Source organism: Tachypleus tridentatus, chromosome 4, assembly GCF_004210375.1.
Source record: "Tachypleus tridentatus isolate NWPU-2018 chromosome 4, ASM421037v1, whole genome shotgun sequence".
Lineage (NCBI taxonomy): Eukaryota > Metazoa > Arthropoda > Merostomata > Xiphosura > Limulidae > Tachypleus > Tachypleus tridentatus.
In genome coordinates, this window is record NC_134828.1 from 103,460,437 (window position 1) to 103,480,702 (window position 20,266).

A 20,266-nucleotide genomic window follows, 5' to 3' on the forward strand; every position below is an offset into this window, starting at 1 on the left:
CTGCAAATTAAGTTCAGTTGTAGATACACGGAGAAACGGATACTTGTTAGAAAATCTTTTGATAATTGGTATTAATGGTATCTGTAAAAGGTTATATTTGTTTGTTGTAAAACGGAGAATTAAAAAAAAAGAATTGTGCGCACGCGCAACATGTTCACTTCTCCAACTTACAGCCGGAGATTGTACAGAAGCCGATATAAAAGCGCGTGAAAACGCTCCCTTATCTAGTATGCCTCCAAGAATCTCTTTCGACGACGGCTGCTGATCGCACGTGTCAGAGTAAACAGATACACAGGAACCTATACATTGTTTGAATATACTTTTAGCATGAATATAGATCAAGTTTAGTTTCTCTCGTCTAATAAAAAAGCTGTATTCTGAACAGTGACCAGAACACAGTCAAGATGAGGAGGTCCAGTCACAGAGGAAAGACTTCTGGAGCTCTATTTCTTATATTCAGCTTGTTGGTCTTATCTGCTGGTTCCCAGAAGTCTCGAAGGTTAGAAACTTATATCTTTATCCATAAGTCTTACTATATTCCTTGTACGTAGATCTTATTGTAAGGGGTTAAAGGTTAATATCTTCGTGTGAGTTTATTTCCTTCTCTATTATAAGAATGATTTACTAATATTACGTGGTTCATTGACAAAAAAAATTTTGTCAAAGATTTAAAAGTGTACATTCCATGTATATTTCAAGTGATGAACAGTTTTTATAGATTATTTTTCTCTGTGTGCGCCTGTTTGTCTGTACACACGTATTTACTCATATTATAAACAATTAGGATCAGAATAATAATTGATTACGTTTAATTATTAACTACTTTTAGCACACGTTCTCTGAGATCCGAGTCAGAAAACAAGTTTTTTTAACGATTATGAATCATACGGGACATTACAGCATGTGCTATAGCACGAGAAACGAAACATACAAATCACGTATTTTCTTTGAACTACGTTTTTTGTGAATTATAGAACTGTTAGTAGAATTGTGTTTTTGCCTCATGATGTTTCATCATCTCCCGAAACGTCTTAAAATAAGTTATTCCAAGAAATTGTTGTTTTTCCTTTCTGATTTTACTTGATCAGATTTAATACGACTTTAAGATAATAACTGATGTTTTAAGAGACGTCATTTTATATTCAAAATATCGTGTACTTAGCCCGATTCAAATGGAATATGTTAAATATAGCAGTGGAGTATACGTTATGTAGCTGACAAAAGCGCTTTTACTATGCAGAAAACTCTGAGAACTTCTGAGCGTTTGGTTCTTTAGTGTTTCATTCTGAGAAGCGTAATCATAGATAAAATTATTTAAGTAGCTTAAGAACATATTGATACTTGTCGATATCTTTGTAGAGTGTTGATGAATCTAAAGTCATGGAGAAAACGACATTGTAGCACAAGCTTATTTTTGTGCTTCGTGCAACCTGTAACAACATTAATATATAATAATAGTTTTGAATGATAATTGTGAGCGTCATTTAAGATAAGAAAATGTTGTAACGCATGTGATAGGTAATATATATTGTAATTAAATAACCACGCGAAGCGGCTCCAATACAATATATGCTTATTTTGTTCATATGGAAAAAAACAAACAAACCCTACAATAATAAGATTTTGATGCAAATGATATTTGACGCATATTTTTTATCTTATAATAGAGAAGCTGAGCACATTATATTAAAAATACTTGGAGTTTTATTACTTCATTACAGACCGTATCGTCCAATAATGGTCTGTCTGTCGTCCGTACATCTTGACAATAGCTCTTAAGCGGGTTTCCATTGTAAGATTGTCATGCGAAAAGTACACCACAACTTCTTACATGGTTTTCATATTCTAGCTATTGTACAACGATGACAACTTCCAATCGTTCCTTTCAACAGTCCGATCACACAGAAAACTATAGGTGCTTCATCGGTATGTCTTACTATAGAATAGCATGAATACCTGTTTCATTTTCCAATTACTTGAGGTATGCGGCGGTTATGCTGGTGTGTTGTAGAAACAGTATCTTTTTATAGGAAGTTGTGTTACTTTTCCAGAGAAAGATTCCTCTTTATTACGTTGCGTTGTATTACCTGCAACACGAGAGTGACTTACAGACATTTCGTGAATTCTCACCTGCTAGAACACATCAAACTATACTTAAAACGACTAGGTTATTACTTGTTTTAAGTCTATTTCCTTTTCCCAAGATGACCTGGTGCGTTTTAAGTAGAAGAAATATTCTAAATCCTGTTTTCACCACAAATTTATATCAGCTCTGTTTGTTACGTGACTTAGTGATCTGCACATTGAAACTCGTTTTAATATAATATATTCTACTATCTTCACTCAATAAAACCTAACGTATACTCACGTCCTTTATATTTTGGAAAACTAGTACATAAAAGTCAAAACATAATAACTATAGAAACACATTTATTTTCAGAATAATCTAATTTTTCACAAACCTGACCTGAACCAAAGTTACATTATAATCAAATATATTAGTGTGTGTGTGTATGTGTGTGTTTTCTTATAGCAAAGCCACATAAGGCTATCTGCTGAGTCCACCGAAGGGAATCGAACCCATGATTTTAGCGTTGTAATTCTGTATATACTCTTCAAAAAAAGAAACGCAAAAGGCAAAATTTGAGACATATTGTTAACAAGTTTATTCCGGGTAGTTCTGTATGACATGTGTGAAACTTTTCACATTGACTGCTGAACATCCAAAGTCTGCAAAGGCGAAGTCCACGCTCACTAGTTGCCGTTTAACGTCACTCAACGTCAATAACGAGTATGCCCCCCGTGAGCATCAATAACTGCTTGGCATCTCCTGCCCATGGAATCGATGAGATAACGAATCACATCCTGTAGAATTGCTGTCCACTCAGCCTGCAAAGCTGCTGCAAGCTGAGGTAGAGTCTGCGGTTGAGGTTGTTGCCGTCGCAGACGTCGGTCCAACTCGTCCCAAAGATGTTTGATGGGGTTTTCATCTGGTGATCTGGAGGGCCAGGGAAGAACGTTGATGTTGTGGTGTCTCAAGAAGACAGTGGTGAGTCGGGCTGTGTGAGGACGGGCGTTGTCATGTTGAAAAAACGTCGTTGACGTTCACCATGATGGGATGCACATGGGGCCTAAGAATCTCGTAGACGGTTGCGTACGCTCTGATCGGCAATCCTACGCAGCCCTGGTATGGTTGAGGCAGTGGACGTCGCAGTTGTGGTCCTATCCCGAAGGTGACGTAACCGGATGTAGCGATCTTGTGCGGGCGTGGTCACACGAGGTCTGCCAGATCGTGGACGGTCACAAGTTGATCCATGTTGTTGGTGACGATTCCATAGCCTTGTGATGGTGCTTGGGTAAACATTCACAGCTCTGGCAACATCTGATCGAGATTCGCCTGCTTCCAAGCGACCAATGGCGTTGTTGCGTTGTGCTTCAGTCAGTCTTGGCGTAACTGTATTGTGTGTCGGTGGCTTAACACTGAGCTATGGAAACCGAGAACCCGTCACTTTTATAGGGATTTTGCACATGTTGCACTTGCAGAACATGCAGATCTCTCAAATAAATTTATTGGACACGAATGCGTTTTGGCGAAAAATCCGATGTTTTCCTCCGTTTTCAAAGTGCACAACTTTTATTGTCATTTTGGTCTGACAATCAGTGCCTTAACACGTGTAACATTACATACTCTGAGCTTGTAACGTTATTACATATATTTCTCTTTAAAATAACAAAAATATCCCTTTTGCGTTTCTTTTTTTGAAGAGTATACTTACCGCTGTACCACCGGAGGATAATATATTTGTAAATAACTCAAGCAATTTGAATTTCCGCAATTAGATTCAGTATTTCGAAACAGAAATCATCAGCTTTTGAATGTATTTTTTTTATTTTCCTTCGTAGACCGTTAAGTAAAGTTTTGTTAGTCAGAGAAAGATAAAACGTTTGTAAGTAGAATAATTATTAATGTAGACCGTTAAGTCCAGTAAAGTTTTGTTAGTCAGAGAAAGATAAAACGTTTGTAATAATTATTAATGTAGACCGTTAAGTTCAGTAAAGTTTTGTTAGTCAGAGAAAGATAAAACGTTTGTAAGTAAAATAATTGTTAATGTAGACCGTTAAGTCCAGTAAAGTTTTGTTAGTCAGAGAAAGATAAAACGTTTGTAATAATTATTAATGTAGACCGTTAAGTTCAGTAAAGTTTTGTTAGTCAAAGAAAGATAAAACGTTTGTAAGTAAAATAATTGTTAATGGAGACCGTTAAGTCCAGTAAAGTTTTGTTAGTCAGAGAAAGATAAAACGTTTGTAAGTAAAATAATTGTTAATGTAGACTGTTAAGTCCAGTAAAGTTTTGTTAGTCAGAGAAAGATTAAACGTTTGTAATAATTATTAATGTAGACCGTTAAGTTCAGTAAAGTTTTGTTAGTCAGAGAAAGATAAAACGTTTGTAAGTAAAATAATTGTTAATGTAGACCGTTAAGTCCAGTAAAGTTTTGTTTGTCAGAGAAAGATAAAACGTTTGTAATAATTATTAATGTAGACCGCTAAGTTCAGTAAAGTTTTGTTAGTCAGAGAAAGATAAAACGTTTGTAAGTAAAATAATTGTTAATGTAGACCGATAAGTCCAGTAAAGTTTTGTTAGTCAGAGAAAGATAAAACGTTTGTAATAATTATTAATGCATCCTGATTTTAGAAGAGCGACATGTAAAATGAAAGTTAAATATGTGTAGAATAAATAGACTCGCAACTCTCTATAGTAGCTCGTGAGTTTTAGTAGAACTCGACCGCTTCCATTATGTTATAGACGAAGCCTTTAACTTCCCTTTATATAAAAGGTAAGCAAATTTACAGTTTTTCTTCGACATTGTTGTGAGACATTTTCCGTCTCAAATATTTTCTCAGTCATGCTGCGTTAGTTATCAAATGAAAGTTCACATGAAGTTGAAGGATAGATACTTTCATAAATAGACCCGGCATGGCCAGATTGGTTAAGACGTTCGACTCGTAATCCGAGGGTCGCGGGTTCGAATCCCGGTCGCATCTAACATGCTCTCCCTTTCAACCGTGGGGGCGTTGTAATGTTACGGTCAATCACACTATTCCAAGTTGGCGGTGGGTGGTGATGACTAGCTGCCCCTCTAGTCTTACACTGCTAAATTACGGACGGCTAGTACAAATAGCCCTCAAGTAACTTTGTGTGAAATTCAAAAACAAGTAAACAAACTTTCATAAATATACTTAAATAAAAACATAGATCAGTGTGAAATGAATTTTAGAGAGTTAAAATTGTTGGACTTTAAGTTATTTTTCAGTAAAGTGACGAAATTAATTGGCACTTGACGTACTTGAATCGGTTTTCTGCTGGAGAGAGGTTGTCAGATCAGCTTTCTACAGTATTTTTAATACTTCATTGGTCGTAAATCTATGAATAATTCGTTTTTAACTTGGACTTGGATAGAGTTTACCAACCGGCTAATCGTAACCATTGTTTAGTTAAATATATGACGAACTTGTCCAACATTACAGCGTTTATAGACCAGTAGAAGACAACCAATAGGTACCACTCGCCATCTGAAGCTGCTACTCTTAGCCAAAAAGCGGGATTCACTTCTCTTTTATAATGCACCTAGAATTGAAATTGTTTAGGATTTAATAGCACGATGTCCCTAACCCAAGACCCAGTGATTCTCCCAAATTAAACTTACCAATAGGCCACAAGAGGGCCTTACTTTTTGAATGTGTATGATTTAAAACTTTACTCCACTAATTATTAAGAAGATAAACTAAATAACTAAATCATATATTTTTTATATTTTATGCGTGACAAGTATTGGTAATAAAAGTCATTGCTGAAGAAATAAAAAGTGAAACCTCCCTCAGAGTTACATTTCATAGACCATCATTTGAACGAAATAGTATGCATAGGTTAATATTTATCCACCCTTTAATGCTACATTTCTTTAAAACCTTTGAGAATTTATCGAGTTAGTGAAACTAATTAGTCCCTAAATTGGTTATTATGTCTTTAATGTGTGGTTTTTCTTTGACACAAAATTGCTAGCAAAGGAAAACTTTAATCTCCAAGATAAATGTTTTATATTTCCGCTTGACAACAAACGTTTAACTATTGTCAGCTTATAATAAGGTGCCTTTGGCTTGAAAGCCATGTTTTATAAATCATCCATTATTTATACAAGTGTTTTAAGACAACAATAAGTACTTTCACTATTATACTTTGATATACAACGTTTAGTATCACATAAAATATCCACTCCGCGTGAAATTAAAAGTTGCTATTATATAAAACATTGTTTATAAGCTCTTTCCATTTCTTTTCTGTGATGGAAGAAACTGCTTTAAAATAAATTGTCATTTGCAAGTAAACTTTGTTATTAATTTTTCAGTGTTTAACGCCAAAAGTTAAGGAAGCATTGTGAAACAAGTTTAGCAACCGTCCTACCCTGCGATGGGTCCAAGTTAGTTCTGAACAAATTATTATTTGTAAAGTGTATTCATTCTGACCTATAACGAGTTAACATTGGTATATAAAAAGTGAATATATCTAAACTATATTCATTCGTACTTGTAGACAGTATTTACCATAATAGTAAATGTTATTTATAAGCCATCTTCATCGTTATACGTGAAAATAAAAGTATTTGTTTAAAGAATCGCCATCTATAGGCTGCTTACCTAATTAGAACCATGGTTATTAGAACCATCTTCAACATCATGTGTAAAGTAAGATTCACTTTAAAGCAAAACGAATTATCTTAAAATACAAGATTCACTACAGAACAAAACTACTATTTGCATAGTTATTTTTGAAAGTCATTATTTGTGTTTTTGTTATTTTTGAAAGTCATTATTTGTGTTTTTGTTATTTTTGAAAGTCATTATTTGTGTTTTTGTTTCGAGAAACAGAAGTACACATCCAGCAATAATATGGTCTTGGCTAAAATGTTTGTATATTTTGTAACAAATGAAATCATTATTACTAAGACAGAATACAATTACAGTTTATGTGTCAAATTGAGAAACACATATTACATTGAACATTTACGTAATTTATTTTTGCAATAAGACATCATTAAGACATCGTTCTATGGACATCATTAACAATTTATTAGAACAGCAACTAATATTATGTGACACCTGTAGAAAGATATGTATTATAGCATTTCACCTGTCACAACTAAACCTCACTAAAACATATAATATGTAATGACAAAATATAACATCAAATTGTTATGAACAACGTCTGTAATCTTATATCAGTTCATATTTAAACACTAAGAACTTGGTTGGTTTTTCTCGTACTCCATAAGGCGACATAGCATGCTGTTAATAAGGTTATTGATGTAATACAGCGTTATGTCATCCCATCTTATCACTAAAAGGCGCTAAAAATCAACTACAGTAGGTAGTTTCTGGTCGTGGTTAGAGATTTTTCGGCTCAGTTCCGCCCAACAGTTCTCAATGGGATTACAATCTGGAGACTTTGTTAGTCACGGCAACATCATAACGTCCTCCTGGTTGAAATAATTCTGTTAAATACATGTAATATGGGCAGTGGCATTATTATCTTGGAACACAAATTATTGCTAATCCTTGTTCTAGCATATGGTGGAAATACAGTCTTCATGACATGTCTGTTGGAGGAGTCATTAACGTTTCACTAGAGGATGTGAATAGTTGCTCAAACATTTACTGCACCGCTTCGTGTGTGTCTCTAGGAAAGACAGCCTTACCTCACCTGTTCAGCAGGACGAACACTCGATGAACATGGATTCTACTATCAGCTTTAGCAAGCCGGAAACAAGGTCGTCTGAAAACATGGCCTGTCTCCAGTGTCCTAATTGCACGTTGGCACACTGTTTTGCATGAGTAAAACAACGACGTCGATGAATTCTGGTCAATATCAGTTTGAAGATAACCTTTCTCGGACATTAAACTTGTTTTGTTAGTCTCCTATTCACAGTTTTTCTGGATGCCCTGGAATGAATATGTTTATGCCATTCCCGTCTTAAGGTGTTGCAAGACATCTTTTGACCTTGATGTGTTAATTTGGTCAAAACATGATCATCTCAGGCAGTGGTTTTCCGAAGTCTACTAGTAGATTTTCCTGGAACAAAGCCAATGATGTTTCAGGATTCTGGATGCAGTATGCTGGGGGCACCTTACTGCTCTGTAAATGTCCGTGTGATTCATATAATTTCTGAACAGTCGAACAATGTAACGCCCTATAACTTCTTGCACTTGATGAAACATGACACCAAGTACAGAGAAACAGTGTGAATAAATCGTTGGTCTGTTTCGAGAATGATCATACCAAAAGCGCACCAGGCCCGGCATGGCCAAGCGTGTTAAAGCGTGCATCTCGTAATCTGAGGGTCGCGGGTTCGCATCCCCGTCGCGCCAAACATGCTCGCCCTTTCAGCCGTGGGGACGTTATAATGTGACGGTCAATCCCACTATTCGTTGTTAAAAGAGTAGTTGGCGGTGGGTGGTGATGACTAGCTGCCTTCCCTCTAGTCTTACACTGCTAAATTAGGGACGGCTAGCGCAGATAGCCCTCGAGTAGCTTTGTGCGAAATTCAAAAACAAACAAAAGCGCACCTCTTATACAAAAATAGGTGTGTATGTGTGTTTTGATGAACAAATCTCGAAACAACTAATACAGACTTATTTAAAATATTTACTTGTTTGTCCAATCATACGCTATCTTCTCTGTTACTACTCGGGCATTTACTCGATAAATATTTCATGCATGTAGACAATAAAATCAATATGGAACAGTATGCAAATATTTTGGCCAATAATATAGAAAGAAACAACAAAGAATCCATCTTGAAACCTAGCTAGCGGAATGTTTGTACGTGCGTACATGCGAGACGTTTTAAAAGATTTATGCAAGGTTGAGCACCAACTGTGTCAGAACCAAAAAAAATCCTGTTCTATGATTTTAAAACAATTTTCCTGTTGAAGGATGTGAAAGAAAAATCAATACATTCGATCAAATCACATATTAGTTAGTAACAAGAATCGCATTATTCATTTTTGCGGTTCTTTTCATAGTTCAACAGTCGATGAACAAAAGAATGGAAAAAGAAGATTTCTCGTGTCTTGCCTCGTGCAAACTTCACACTTCCGAGGTGTGAAATTTGAACAAAATAAAAAACAACAACAAAGAAATGAAAAAAAAACATCTCAGTCTCTTTTTATTGGTTAACACTCCTACGAAAAGACGTTTCTAGTCCTGATTTCTCCAAGCCCGTTCCCCTGGCTGTGGTTTCGCTAGATAGTAAATAGGGACAGTGAGAATCTCGTTAATCCATTCATTAATGGATTTAAATGGCAATTTCATTTAAATACAAAATTATTAGCCTAATATTAATAACCTTTCAAGTTGCTCTGGGGCCTATTAGGCCCCACTTTTCGTAGGAGTGTTAACATAACGTTCACCAAACTTACGACAAGTATTATTGTTTTGTTTTTTTTTACTTCTAAGTTTAAGTTTTAAAACGACCATTTACTCTTACGAGCGTCCTATTTTTGAAAGAATTGTGCACATACATCATTTACTACCAATGTTTTGTGTCATCTTAACTTTTTATTGAGATTCGCTGTTATATGGTGAGAACTATGGCTATTCTTTCGATTCAGTAAAAACCGAACAGTCAGATGTACGCGTTTATTTTATACCCGCGAAAGCAATATGATTTGGTTAGATTCTTTCACGATAATTTATTTTAAGTTTCCAACATATCATTTAAATATTCACTTATTCTCAGTATCAGCACCACATGATTCTTAGCCCTGATGTATGTAAATCATTCAACACGTGACCATTTGAAGACGAAAATATTTGTGTAGACATATTTCCCACATATCTTTATAATATCAGGCATGTTTCTTTTCAAGGTGTTGCTAGAATTTTTTTGACAAATCGCATTTTCATGCCGCATGCACACGAGTTTGTGTCTTTAGCATATGTCACGCGAAAAAAAGGCTAGTGTTTTTATATGAAAGACGGTAAAATAATTTTGATATACATTTCAATTCATCGCTGGTGAAGGAACATACGAAGTAAAACGAAACGGCTAAATATACGAAATAAAAACTGTCATAATGTAAGAAAACTGCTGTGATACAAAATATAATTATGGGTAATCGTCCTCTGGTCTGAACATTTGCAACGCTATTAAGTATAAAAAAACACATAAAGTTTGGTTTTGTTACCGTACTTAACACATGAAATAACACCACCTTTCAAGTGTTGTCAATACGTAAAACTATTTTTTTATTTCAACACATTTTCTATGCATTTTTCCCATCAGATCTTATAATTATATAAAGATATATCCATTGAAAGGGCATTATTTGCTGCAGCGTTTGCCATAAATAATAACATATGAAAGATTGTAGTAGAATCTATTAAAATAATTCCACAACAACCTCAGTTTTAGGTATAAACGCATAAAAGAGAAACATCTAATGTCAGTGACAAACAGTCAGTAGCTGTGACTGTGTCAGTAGTCGCTTCATTGTCAATACTGATGTTTTTTTTTTCTTGGGCTATCCATACGGCACTTAGAATAAGTGGGTCTATAGTACGCAGCCGCCAATAAAAATTTTCTATCATCTAATGTAAAGAGTGAATAAGATTAATTTGGTAACCCTTCCGAATACAACTAGGACTTCTGGTGGTACTTTCCATACACTAAAGCCCTGTTTAGCTATTATTTAACTTAGCACTGTGTAATTTGAGCAACTAAAATATAATACTTATGGAATGTCTACGTATGTTTTTCTAGCTTGTAAAACTAGCCTGGTTTAACTTTTGTGTTTATGCTATTTTCATACACGTACTGGAAATCTGACATTGTCCTAACGTATGTTATTCTCATATATGTACTGGTGTAACTGACATTGTCCTGGTGGTGATGGTGTGTGTGTGTGAAACGTTATTTTCATACACGTATTGGTGCAACTGACATTTGTCCTGATGGTGTGTACTATTCTCTCACACGTGTTAGTATAACTGAACTTTCCCACTTGTATACTAGCCTTTCCTCACGTATGTGCATAACGAATATTTTGCATTAATGAATACATAAGCAACTAGTTTAAGCATCATCATGTCAAATAATTTGTACAATTTTACATCTAGAAATATTTAGTCTCTTCTTTATTTTATAGATCGAACAAATCTGAAACCAAAGAATAATCTATGTAATAATCGATCAAAAAATAAATATGGTATAAATAAAAGAACAATGACTTTTCTACACTTGTAGCAGTTCACTGTAGGTGAACAATATTTGTTATGCATTTCGCGCGAAGCTATACAAGGGCTATCTGCGCTAGCCGTCCGTAATTTAGCAGTGTAAGACTAGAGGGAAGGCAGCTAGTCTTCACCACCCACCGCCAACACTTACTCTACTTTTTTACCAACAAATAGTGGGATTGACCGTCACATTATAACGACCCCACGGCTGAAAGGGCGAGCATATTTGGTGTGACGGGGATTCGAGCCCACGACATTCAGATTACAGTGCAGAATATGCATTCCAAGATTGTTATTTTTGTGGAAAGAACAAATCACTTATTTGCAACGAAGGGTTGATCAGTTTTGATCAATGTGACGCTATGTAGATAATTAACTGTTTTATTGGCCACAAATAATGTTTGAGCGTTGCTGTTGTTTGAAGTATAATTAAGAATTTCAAAACAATAACAGCGTAATTACAGACATAATATTTGTATGAAACAGTCGAGCAAAGTTCAAGTTAAGACCATTAGAGATAATATTTCAATTGTAACCTTAGCAACAATCAGAGGCAAAATAGATCTAACTAGATTTCCTGGTTCAACGCTTCTCTACGTAACTTCTGCAGACCACTGGTTGTCCGCGATATATCTTCAAGTGATTCATACGAAGGATCCATAATTAGGGAAAAGGAAACGGCAGCACAGTGTCGGTGGACTGTAGTCCGTTGAGTTAAGAAAGAAATGAGCTGATTAGCGAACAAAATGGTTTGATAACCGCTGTCCTTGTATGATACGAAAAATACTACCACCTAGTTATTTAAAATGTAATTGGAGGAGACTTTGTTAAACAAAAAATATCGAACAATAAAGGAAGAACAATTGGCTGTTTGTTTTGGTTAATATTCTCAAGTCTAAAACTAAAGATAATGTTATAACATTGTAGATATAATAAAAAGTGGCCGTTCTACATGATCGCAATGCATCTGACTTCTGTTTACTGACTCATTCAATCGAACTGGACAAGTTAGTCACTTCGCTGCATTTCCAAGCATTTGCTTGTTACAGTGGGCTGAGAAGCAATTCGTATACTGTTAGAGAACACGTGGTTAGGGTTAACTCTGTTGGAAAAGAAGCTGGCAAATGTAAGTAATATGTTGACTCGTGTAACTGATCAATCAAATTCAAAAGAGAAAAAGAGTCGTGGTGTTTTTTTTTATATATCAGCGTTAACGGAAGACAGAATTTAATGGTAGATATAAGTCAAAGGGACACGTATATAAAGAAATTTATGAGTATAAAGAAAAGTACGACGTATAAATAAAACATATAATTAGAGAGAGGCAAAAGACAAAACAAACAAACTGTGTATTTCTTATAACAAAACTACATCTGCTGTGTCCACGGAGAGGAATCGAGCCCTGATTTTAACATTTTCAATTTGAAGACTTACCACTGTCCCAGGAGAGAACTCGAACAAAAAAAGAATTAAACCTATAATAATATATAACGGTCGCAGGTTCAAATCCACGTCACACCAAATACGCTTACCCTTTCAGCCGTGGAGGCGTTATAATATTATAATGAATCCCACTCTTTGTTGAAAAAGAGTAACCCAAGAGTTGACGGTGGGTGGTGATGACTAACTGCCTTCTCTATAGTTTTACATTGCTACATTAGTGACGACTAGCGCAAATAGCCCTCGTGTAGCCTTGCGCAAAATTAAAAAACAAACAAAACAAAAGAAGATATGCAAAATAAACATTATATCCATGGATATACGTACGAATCATTAGAGAATCTATCGTTTACAAGTTTAATATACTATACCAAGATAAACTTCACACACGACACATGATTTAAATTTTACATTTTAGAAAAAGTACTGAATCTTTTCTATTACAGTCTAGGTATCTGTAAATTGTAATTGATAAAAGGTATTGGTTATATGTAAATATTTGTTTGTTGCTGAAAAGATGTTCATGTGCAATGTTTGATGCTAACTATAATACTTGTTGTCGTGTGACGACTGGAAATTTGGAAAGTTTGATAGATGGTATTTCTTGTTCCTGCATATAGTCCGAACGCAAAAACTTTAGTTCGATTTCTTTCCACTCTTCTCAAGGAACGGTCTGCGTAGACAGCATTTCCATGAAACTAATGTTCTTAAAAGCAGTCGTACACAGTTGGATTCGTAACATATCTCTCCGAATTTTATTAAATGGGAATGATAAAAAAAGGTAGATCACATTTAGAAGGAACTTTGTTGTGAAGTGATGATGGACTTTCGACGTTTTCTACGTTACTGACGTACATTTCTTGGTTACGATCTAATTAAGCTAACTTTCTGAAAGACGACTTTCCATACTGAACAATACTTGTTTATCTAATGAATTAATATTTGAGAAATTCATTAATGTAATAAAGAAGTTTTATACGTGATTAATTACTCTCATTTGATTAAACTAGAATAATCTGTACATGAGATTTCCAATTTCTCCGAACTTCAATAATATATACCAAGAGGCTACTCAGAAACTATTGTCATTATTAATGTACGTTGTATCAAACAAAACTTTAGAGGTACGTAATTACAAAAACGGACAATATTTATGTAATTTATGACTTTAGTATAATTAAAAAAGAGATATATTGACCTTTAACTGAGTAACAGAGTATTTAAATCGAATAGAATCGGGCGTGGCCTAACGGGTTGGTACAACGGATAGTGGACCTGGGGTTCGAGCTCCATTGCCATAAAATCAGTCTCAGCACTTTGGAACTGTGTCAAGTTATCAATCAGCACTTTGGAACTGTGTCAAGTTATCAAGCTCAAAGGTGGCTTCAAACTTAGACACTTGTTATTATTATTAATTTTTGTGGTTGTCAAGTTTCTCGACTTATTTTTATGTGCTTTCTGATCACACAAATATCCTACATACACTCTGGGCTTAGAGGTGCAAATTAACTATACAAAACTAAATATTGAAGTTATGTTTCATTAGGGTTAATAATCGTTTTGTTTTGTTTTCATGTATCTGATTTTTTTGTTATAGCTAGAGACATTAAAAGATAGCGGTGGTCCGGGCCTCTAAGAGAGGCTGTTATGTTCATAATGAGATACTATGGTGTAAGTGTATTCTAAAAAGCATCTCAGATAAGGCAATGTTCTGTTTTATGTTAGTGCCTTTTTAAAGTAGTTAACAGGGTACTAGTAAACAGTTTCGATAAACAGTTGAGGTGTGTGTGAAAATGGTAAGACATTTGTAAATAATGTTAGCTGTAAACAATGCGTAATTGTAAGTTTACGTAACAAAATAACTGTTAATTGTTTATAACTTATAACTGTTAACAATTCAGTGTGTAACTGAGTTATACTTTACAAAGATCTGCTTGTTATATAAAATAAAATAATATCACGATTTTACACAAATACACTTATATGTACCAAAAACTTTGTATATTCGTACAGTCAGTAGTGCATAACATGTATACAGCATATCTTCTCACAGCAAACATCTGACGTCTCTAAATAAAAAAATACTTTGTAAAGCTGTTGCGAAAGTACGTTGTTTAAGTGCACATAAACATATTGGATAAATGCTGAACATAGCACCAAAAATAGCCTAAACAAACAAATGTAACGATGCTTCAGTTGTTTAATTTTGCTTTTGTAACGTGTTCTGGAACTATAACGTTTTGTGATGAGCCATGTCAAAGAAGTTTTCTTATTATGAACTCTATCACAGAAGTTACTTGTTATAAACCTGTTACAAAACTTGTTATGAACCGTATCACGGAAGTTTTATTTTGTGTAATCAGGTTTAGTTTATTGTATTATACATGAAACTGATAACAAGGAAAACACCTTAAGTTAAATCTTTGTATTTTTTATATGCTCTAAAAATTAAATTGTTAGCTAGGGAAGGACAAAAAAGTCAGACAGATGTAGCTAAATGGAGAACTTTTCAGCATCTATTTTAGGTTTAGTTAAACCATGAGAGAAGGGATTAACATTGAAAATAGCTTAAGGTGACGTGTATGTTTGTCAGCAAGATATATCAAAAACTCTTGATTATATTTGGATAAAAGCTGGTGTACATTTGGATTGTGATCCATCACAGAAGTTTATAATTTCTAAGAAAATCTCACCAGAGTATATGCTTTTGACAAAGAAACGGTTGTTCCGTTGTTCTTTTCACTTGTTTGTTTGTTCTTGAATTTCGCGCAAAACTACACGAGAGCTATATGAGCTAGTCATCCCTAATTTAGCAGTGTAAGATTAGAGGGAAGGCAGCTAGTCATCACCACCCACCGCCAACTCTTGGGCTATTCTTCTACCAGCGAATAGTAGGATTAACCCTCACTTATAACGCCCTCCCGGCTAAAAAGGCGAGCATGTTTGGTGTGACGGGGATTCGAACCTGCGACCCTCAGATTAATAGTACGAGGGCCTTAACCACCTGGCCATGCCGGGTCTCTCTTTACTTAAAATTAAATTTGTTTTCGTATGTGCCTTTCGTATTCCTCAAACATTCTTGAATACGTGTACTTTCTGTATTAGTCTTTCGAAAACCTGCATAATGACTAAAACTTTGTCGTTTCAAAGAACCGTATGTTCCTGCGGTTATGGTTTAATCCAGCTTTGAGAGAGTAAAACAACAGAAGACAACTTAGTTTATGTAAATTTCCGAAACATAGTGCTGAATCAAGTTGATTACATGGCACTAAAGACGTAGCTTTGAGATTCACTTACGTAAGACGAGATAGCCTATAGCGCCAATAGAGATTTAGTTTACTTAAGACCTTGGCCGAAACGAAATATTATTCTTTATGAAATTAGTAAAAAATTGTCTCGAATATTTCTTGTAGAGCCAACTAAAAGGGGGGACGCAAAAGTCTTATTTCTTTAGTTAACCAATCGACCGTTTGAAGTGTCATATGGAAGTGATTACCTTGTGTAGCTACGTCGTGCTGAACACCTGAAGAGACAATCTACTTCAGTTTATACTTACAACTTGTCAAAGAAGTGAAGGATGTGTAGCGTATGGACCTTGTCCTCAGCTTGTACAGAATATAGATGTCGAATTTCTTTTTAAAAAGTAATCTATAGCAGGTAACAGACGTACAGATAATCGATGCTCGAACAAGCGTGATCAGATCGTGGGGTAAACATCTTTCTTGTAAATGTAGTCCTATTCAATGTTCAGTGGATCGTAGGACAACGTTTTCAGTGGAGGTCCTAAGTGAGTCCTTAACAACGTGTGTTCACCGAGTTAAACAAACAAGTTAAGATCGTTGGGGTTTATCGAACTAGCCAGCACTAAACAGAAAGGTTAGAATGCAATTAGCGTGGAGACTTAGAAAACCATGGCTGCAATAATTACGCTCAATAGATAGACAGAAAAACTGACATGTCTTTAAGAATAAACAATTGAGAAAACTACAAGATAAAAACAATATCTTTACATAAATCAATGAAGTTTATTTTAAAAGTAAAATACTATTTTGCATTTAAATAAAGTCATATTAAAAATTTACACAAATTTGCCAGAATTTAAAAAATATTTATTTTTCTCCTGAATAAATTTGCGAAGTTAAGCACTAATTGCGCCAAACATGCTCGCCATTTTAGCCGTGGGGGCGTTATAATGTTACGATCAATCCCACTATTCGTTGGTAAAAGAGTAGCTCAAGAGTTGGCAGTGGGTCCCTCTAGTCTTACACTGCTAAATTAGGGACGGCTAGCACAGATAGCCCTCGAGTAGCTTTGTGCGAAATTCAAAACAAACAAACAAAACAAAGCTTTGTGCGAAATTCCAAAACAAACAAACAAAACAAAGCTTTGTGCGAAATTCCAAAACAAACAAACATTTAAGCACTAATTACTTCTAATTTTTCTACTCTAATTTGTAGTTTATGGTAAAAGTATAAAGATTAGGTTTTATTGATAATACAACTATAAGTTCAAAGAAACAGTGGGTATTTCGCTTTTAGTTTTTGGAGTTAACTTGCATAAAAAATTAAGCTTTTTTTTTTTTTTCAAAGTTCCATATCTTAGTATGCCTAAACTTATTGTTAAAGTAGATCGAGTTTTATAATGCATAAGAAGGATCACTTGTTTCTACTTACGCAATAAAAGTAAATAAGGCTTGTTTTGGGTTCAAAATTTTCACATTCTTTGTCATGGCGAGTTTCAAGTAATTGTAATGATATTTCTAGATTTATTTATTCAGTCGAAAAGTTATTTTTTGGAAGATCAGTTTTATGATTTTATAAGTAGAAAGATTATTTTTATTATCCGTGGCGTCAGTGCATTACATTCGCGTGTAATGTATTCATGACGTCATATCTGCGCCCTAAGAATGGAGTAAAATAAAGTTCTCTGTGACGGAAAACGGAGGTGAAACAGAAAAATCGTGACCCCTATTGCAAATCTACATGCACACAGGATAAAAATTTCATGATGTTGAGGAGTTGCACATCGCGTAATAATAAAGTTTTTCCAGTATCATTTAAGCAAGAGTTCCATTGCAGTATGATATAGCAATAAAGAACAATTTTACTTTTCTCCTGATGTTAGTTATTAACCATGTAAAAGGATTTGATCCATCCATTATTCAGTATTCTCATCTTTTCTCACAGAACAGTTCATTTGTTTGTTTTTGAATTTCGCGCAAAGCTATACAAGAGCTATCTGCGCTAGCCGTCCCTAATTTAGCAGTGTAAGACTAAAGGGAAATCAACTAGTCATTACTACCATCCACCAACTCTTGGGCTTCTCTTTTACCAACGAATAGTGGGATTGGCCGTAAGATTATAATGGCCCCACGGCTGAAAGGGAAAGCATATTTAGGGTGACGGTGATTCTAACCCACGACTTTTAGATTACTAGTCGAGCGCCTTAACCACCTGGCTATACTGAGCCCTCTCACAGAACAGATACTTTTATTTCGTAGATCATTTAAACTGGATGTGTATTAGGATTAGGGCTGATTATAAATTTCGCACAAAGATGCAAAAGGTCATCTGCGCTAGCCGTCCTCAATTTAGCAGTGAAAGACTAGAAGGAAGATAGCTAGTCATCACCATCCACCGCCAACTGTTGGGCTACTCTTTTACCAACGAATAGTGGGGTTGAAGTCATATTATAACGCTCCCACGGTTGAAACAGCGAATATGTTTGGCGTAATGGAGATTCGAACCTACGACTTGATTTTTATAATCCATCTCTGGTCGGACAACGAGTGTTTCTCAAGGACTGCTTTTCACTATATTCAACAGCCGTTGCGTCTATCGACTTAACCTACATATATCTTCGAATGGATTAGCACAAATACCGTTTCATCCACAATCTGTGTCACAAATAAAATGTTTTAAAAATATATCGTGTAAAAAGTTTAAGTACATGTGACTTGTGTCGTTTTTTTCCATGAAAAGATGTTTGTTCACGATGTAGCATACATACTGTTAGTCAAAACACGTCGCTGTTTTTGCCACTGACCTTCGTGTTCGTAGATTCTCTTTAGTTACAAGATGTAGCGTTTTGCTTACTATGGTTGGAGTACAACTTATTGTAGGTCTTTAGCTCTGTGGTTTCAGTGTCCCATATGGATCCATATTTCTTTGTTTTTCAATGTCATTAAGTAAAAAAGATATTTTTCTTCTAAGTTCTAAATCACTGATTTTAAACTAGTTAACGATGCGACAGTATGAATATTTTGCAATAGTAAGGGATGTTAATTGCAATTTTAAATAACACGAAATAATATATCTGATACATATTCTGATACATTCTGTTTCAACACAACTATATATTGTTCGTGATGGTCAAGTGACTTGGAGATTTATATATTCAAAATCGTTTTAACACAGCCTACTCAGACCTCTACATTTTCAATCTTGGGGTTGTATTATCTGACCCTTTTGTTCGTTTCTAAAAGTCAAAATTATGGACCATTTTTTATTATATATTTTATTGTTGTTATTTTTTGCATTAAGTCTAATATTCAACTATTTCTGCACATGAATGATAAAGTTAGTATATTACGTTGCAGTTGAGTTTTTCAGAGGTAGTATAGTTAACGCAAAACAGTTTCGTTTATCAAAATTGTAATACTTCTGTGATGACAGCCTTCAAAGTCTCGAGCGAAACGCCATATTGTTTATTGATACGTTGGCTCGTGTCAGTTCTTTAAATTATTACTCAGTGTTAGTGTTTCACTTCAGTGAACGTAAAAATAAAAATTAGCAGCCATGAAGCTTATGGCGTGATCAAACTGAGGTAAACAGAATACAGTAAAATGTTGCGTGACGTAAACATCCAAATATAACACACTTCAAACTTGATAACGAGGTATTTTCTATATCGGCTTGTGTTCCTAACATATTATTTGAAAAATGATTCAGGTTTAATTGGCTATATTGAATAATAATATTATCTTACTTACCACGTAGTAACAGCCCACAACTTGTCATTTATGTCCCATATATTAATTGGCACTTATGACATGGCACGAAACTAAAGTATGTTATTATTGTCTTTTCCATTGATATACATCAAAATGTAACTCAGATAAGATAAATGAATGAAGGAAAGAACGTGTGGTATATTAAATTGTTTAATAATGTTTGTAGAATTACTAAATGACACGATATACTGGTAAAGTGTATCATTTGAATTCACTTCTACAGACAGCCATTAATCAATTTATATGTAAATTATCACTCACTTCAAGGAAATTATGTTTATTGTATGCGAGACAAAGTTTTATGTGTCGCATTATTAAATGACACACCGGGCAAGGCCACATGGTTATGACGTTTGATTGGCAATCTGAGGGTGACGGTTTGGAGTCTCCGTCTTACCAAACATGCTCACCCTTTCAGCAGGTGAGGTTATAATGTGAGAGTCAATTTCACTATTGATTGGTAAATTGACAGTAGGTGGTGGTGACTAGATGTGATGACTGGATGTGTTATGCACCTACGTGCA

The 20,266-nt window shown here is 34.8% G+C and overlaps 1 protein-coding gene across 3 annotated transcripts in view; it reads left to right on the top strand.

The window, feature by feature from the left end:
- The first annotated feature begins 242 nt into the window (after positions 1-242).
- The window catches only part of LOC143249809 (glycine receptor subunit alpha-2-like), a 106,679-nt gene continuing 86,655 nt past the window's right edge, over positions 243-20,266 (top strand). For all 3 annotated transcript variants that reach the window (XM_076500288.1, XM_076500287.1, XM_076500289.1), the window contains exon 1: positions 243-499. In XM_076500288.1, the coding sequence (XP_076356403.1) occupies positions 405-499 (95 nt within the window). In that variant the 5' untranslated portion in view covers positions 243-404. The remainder of the gene's footprint in view (positions 500-20,266) is intronic.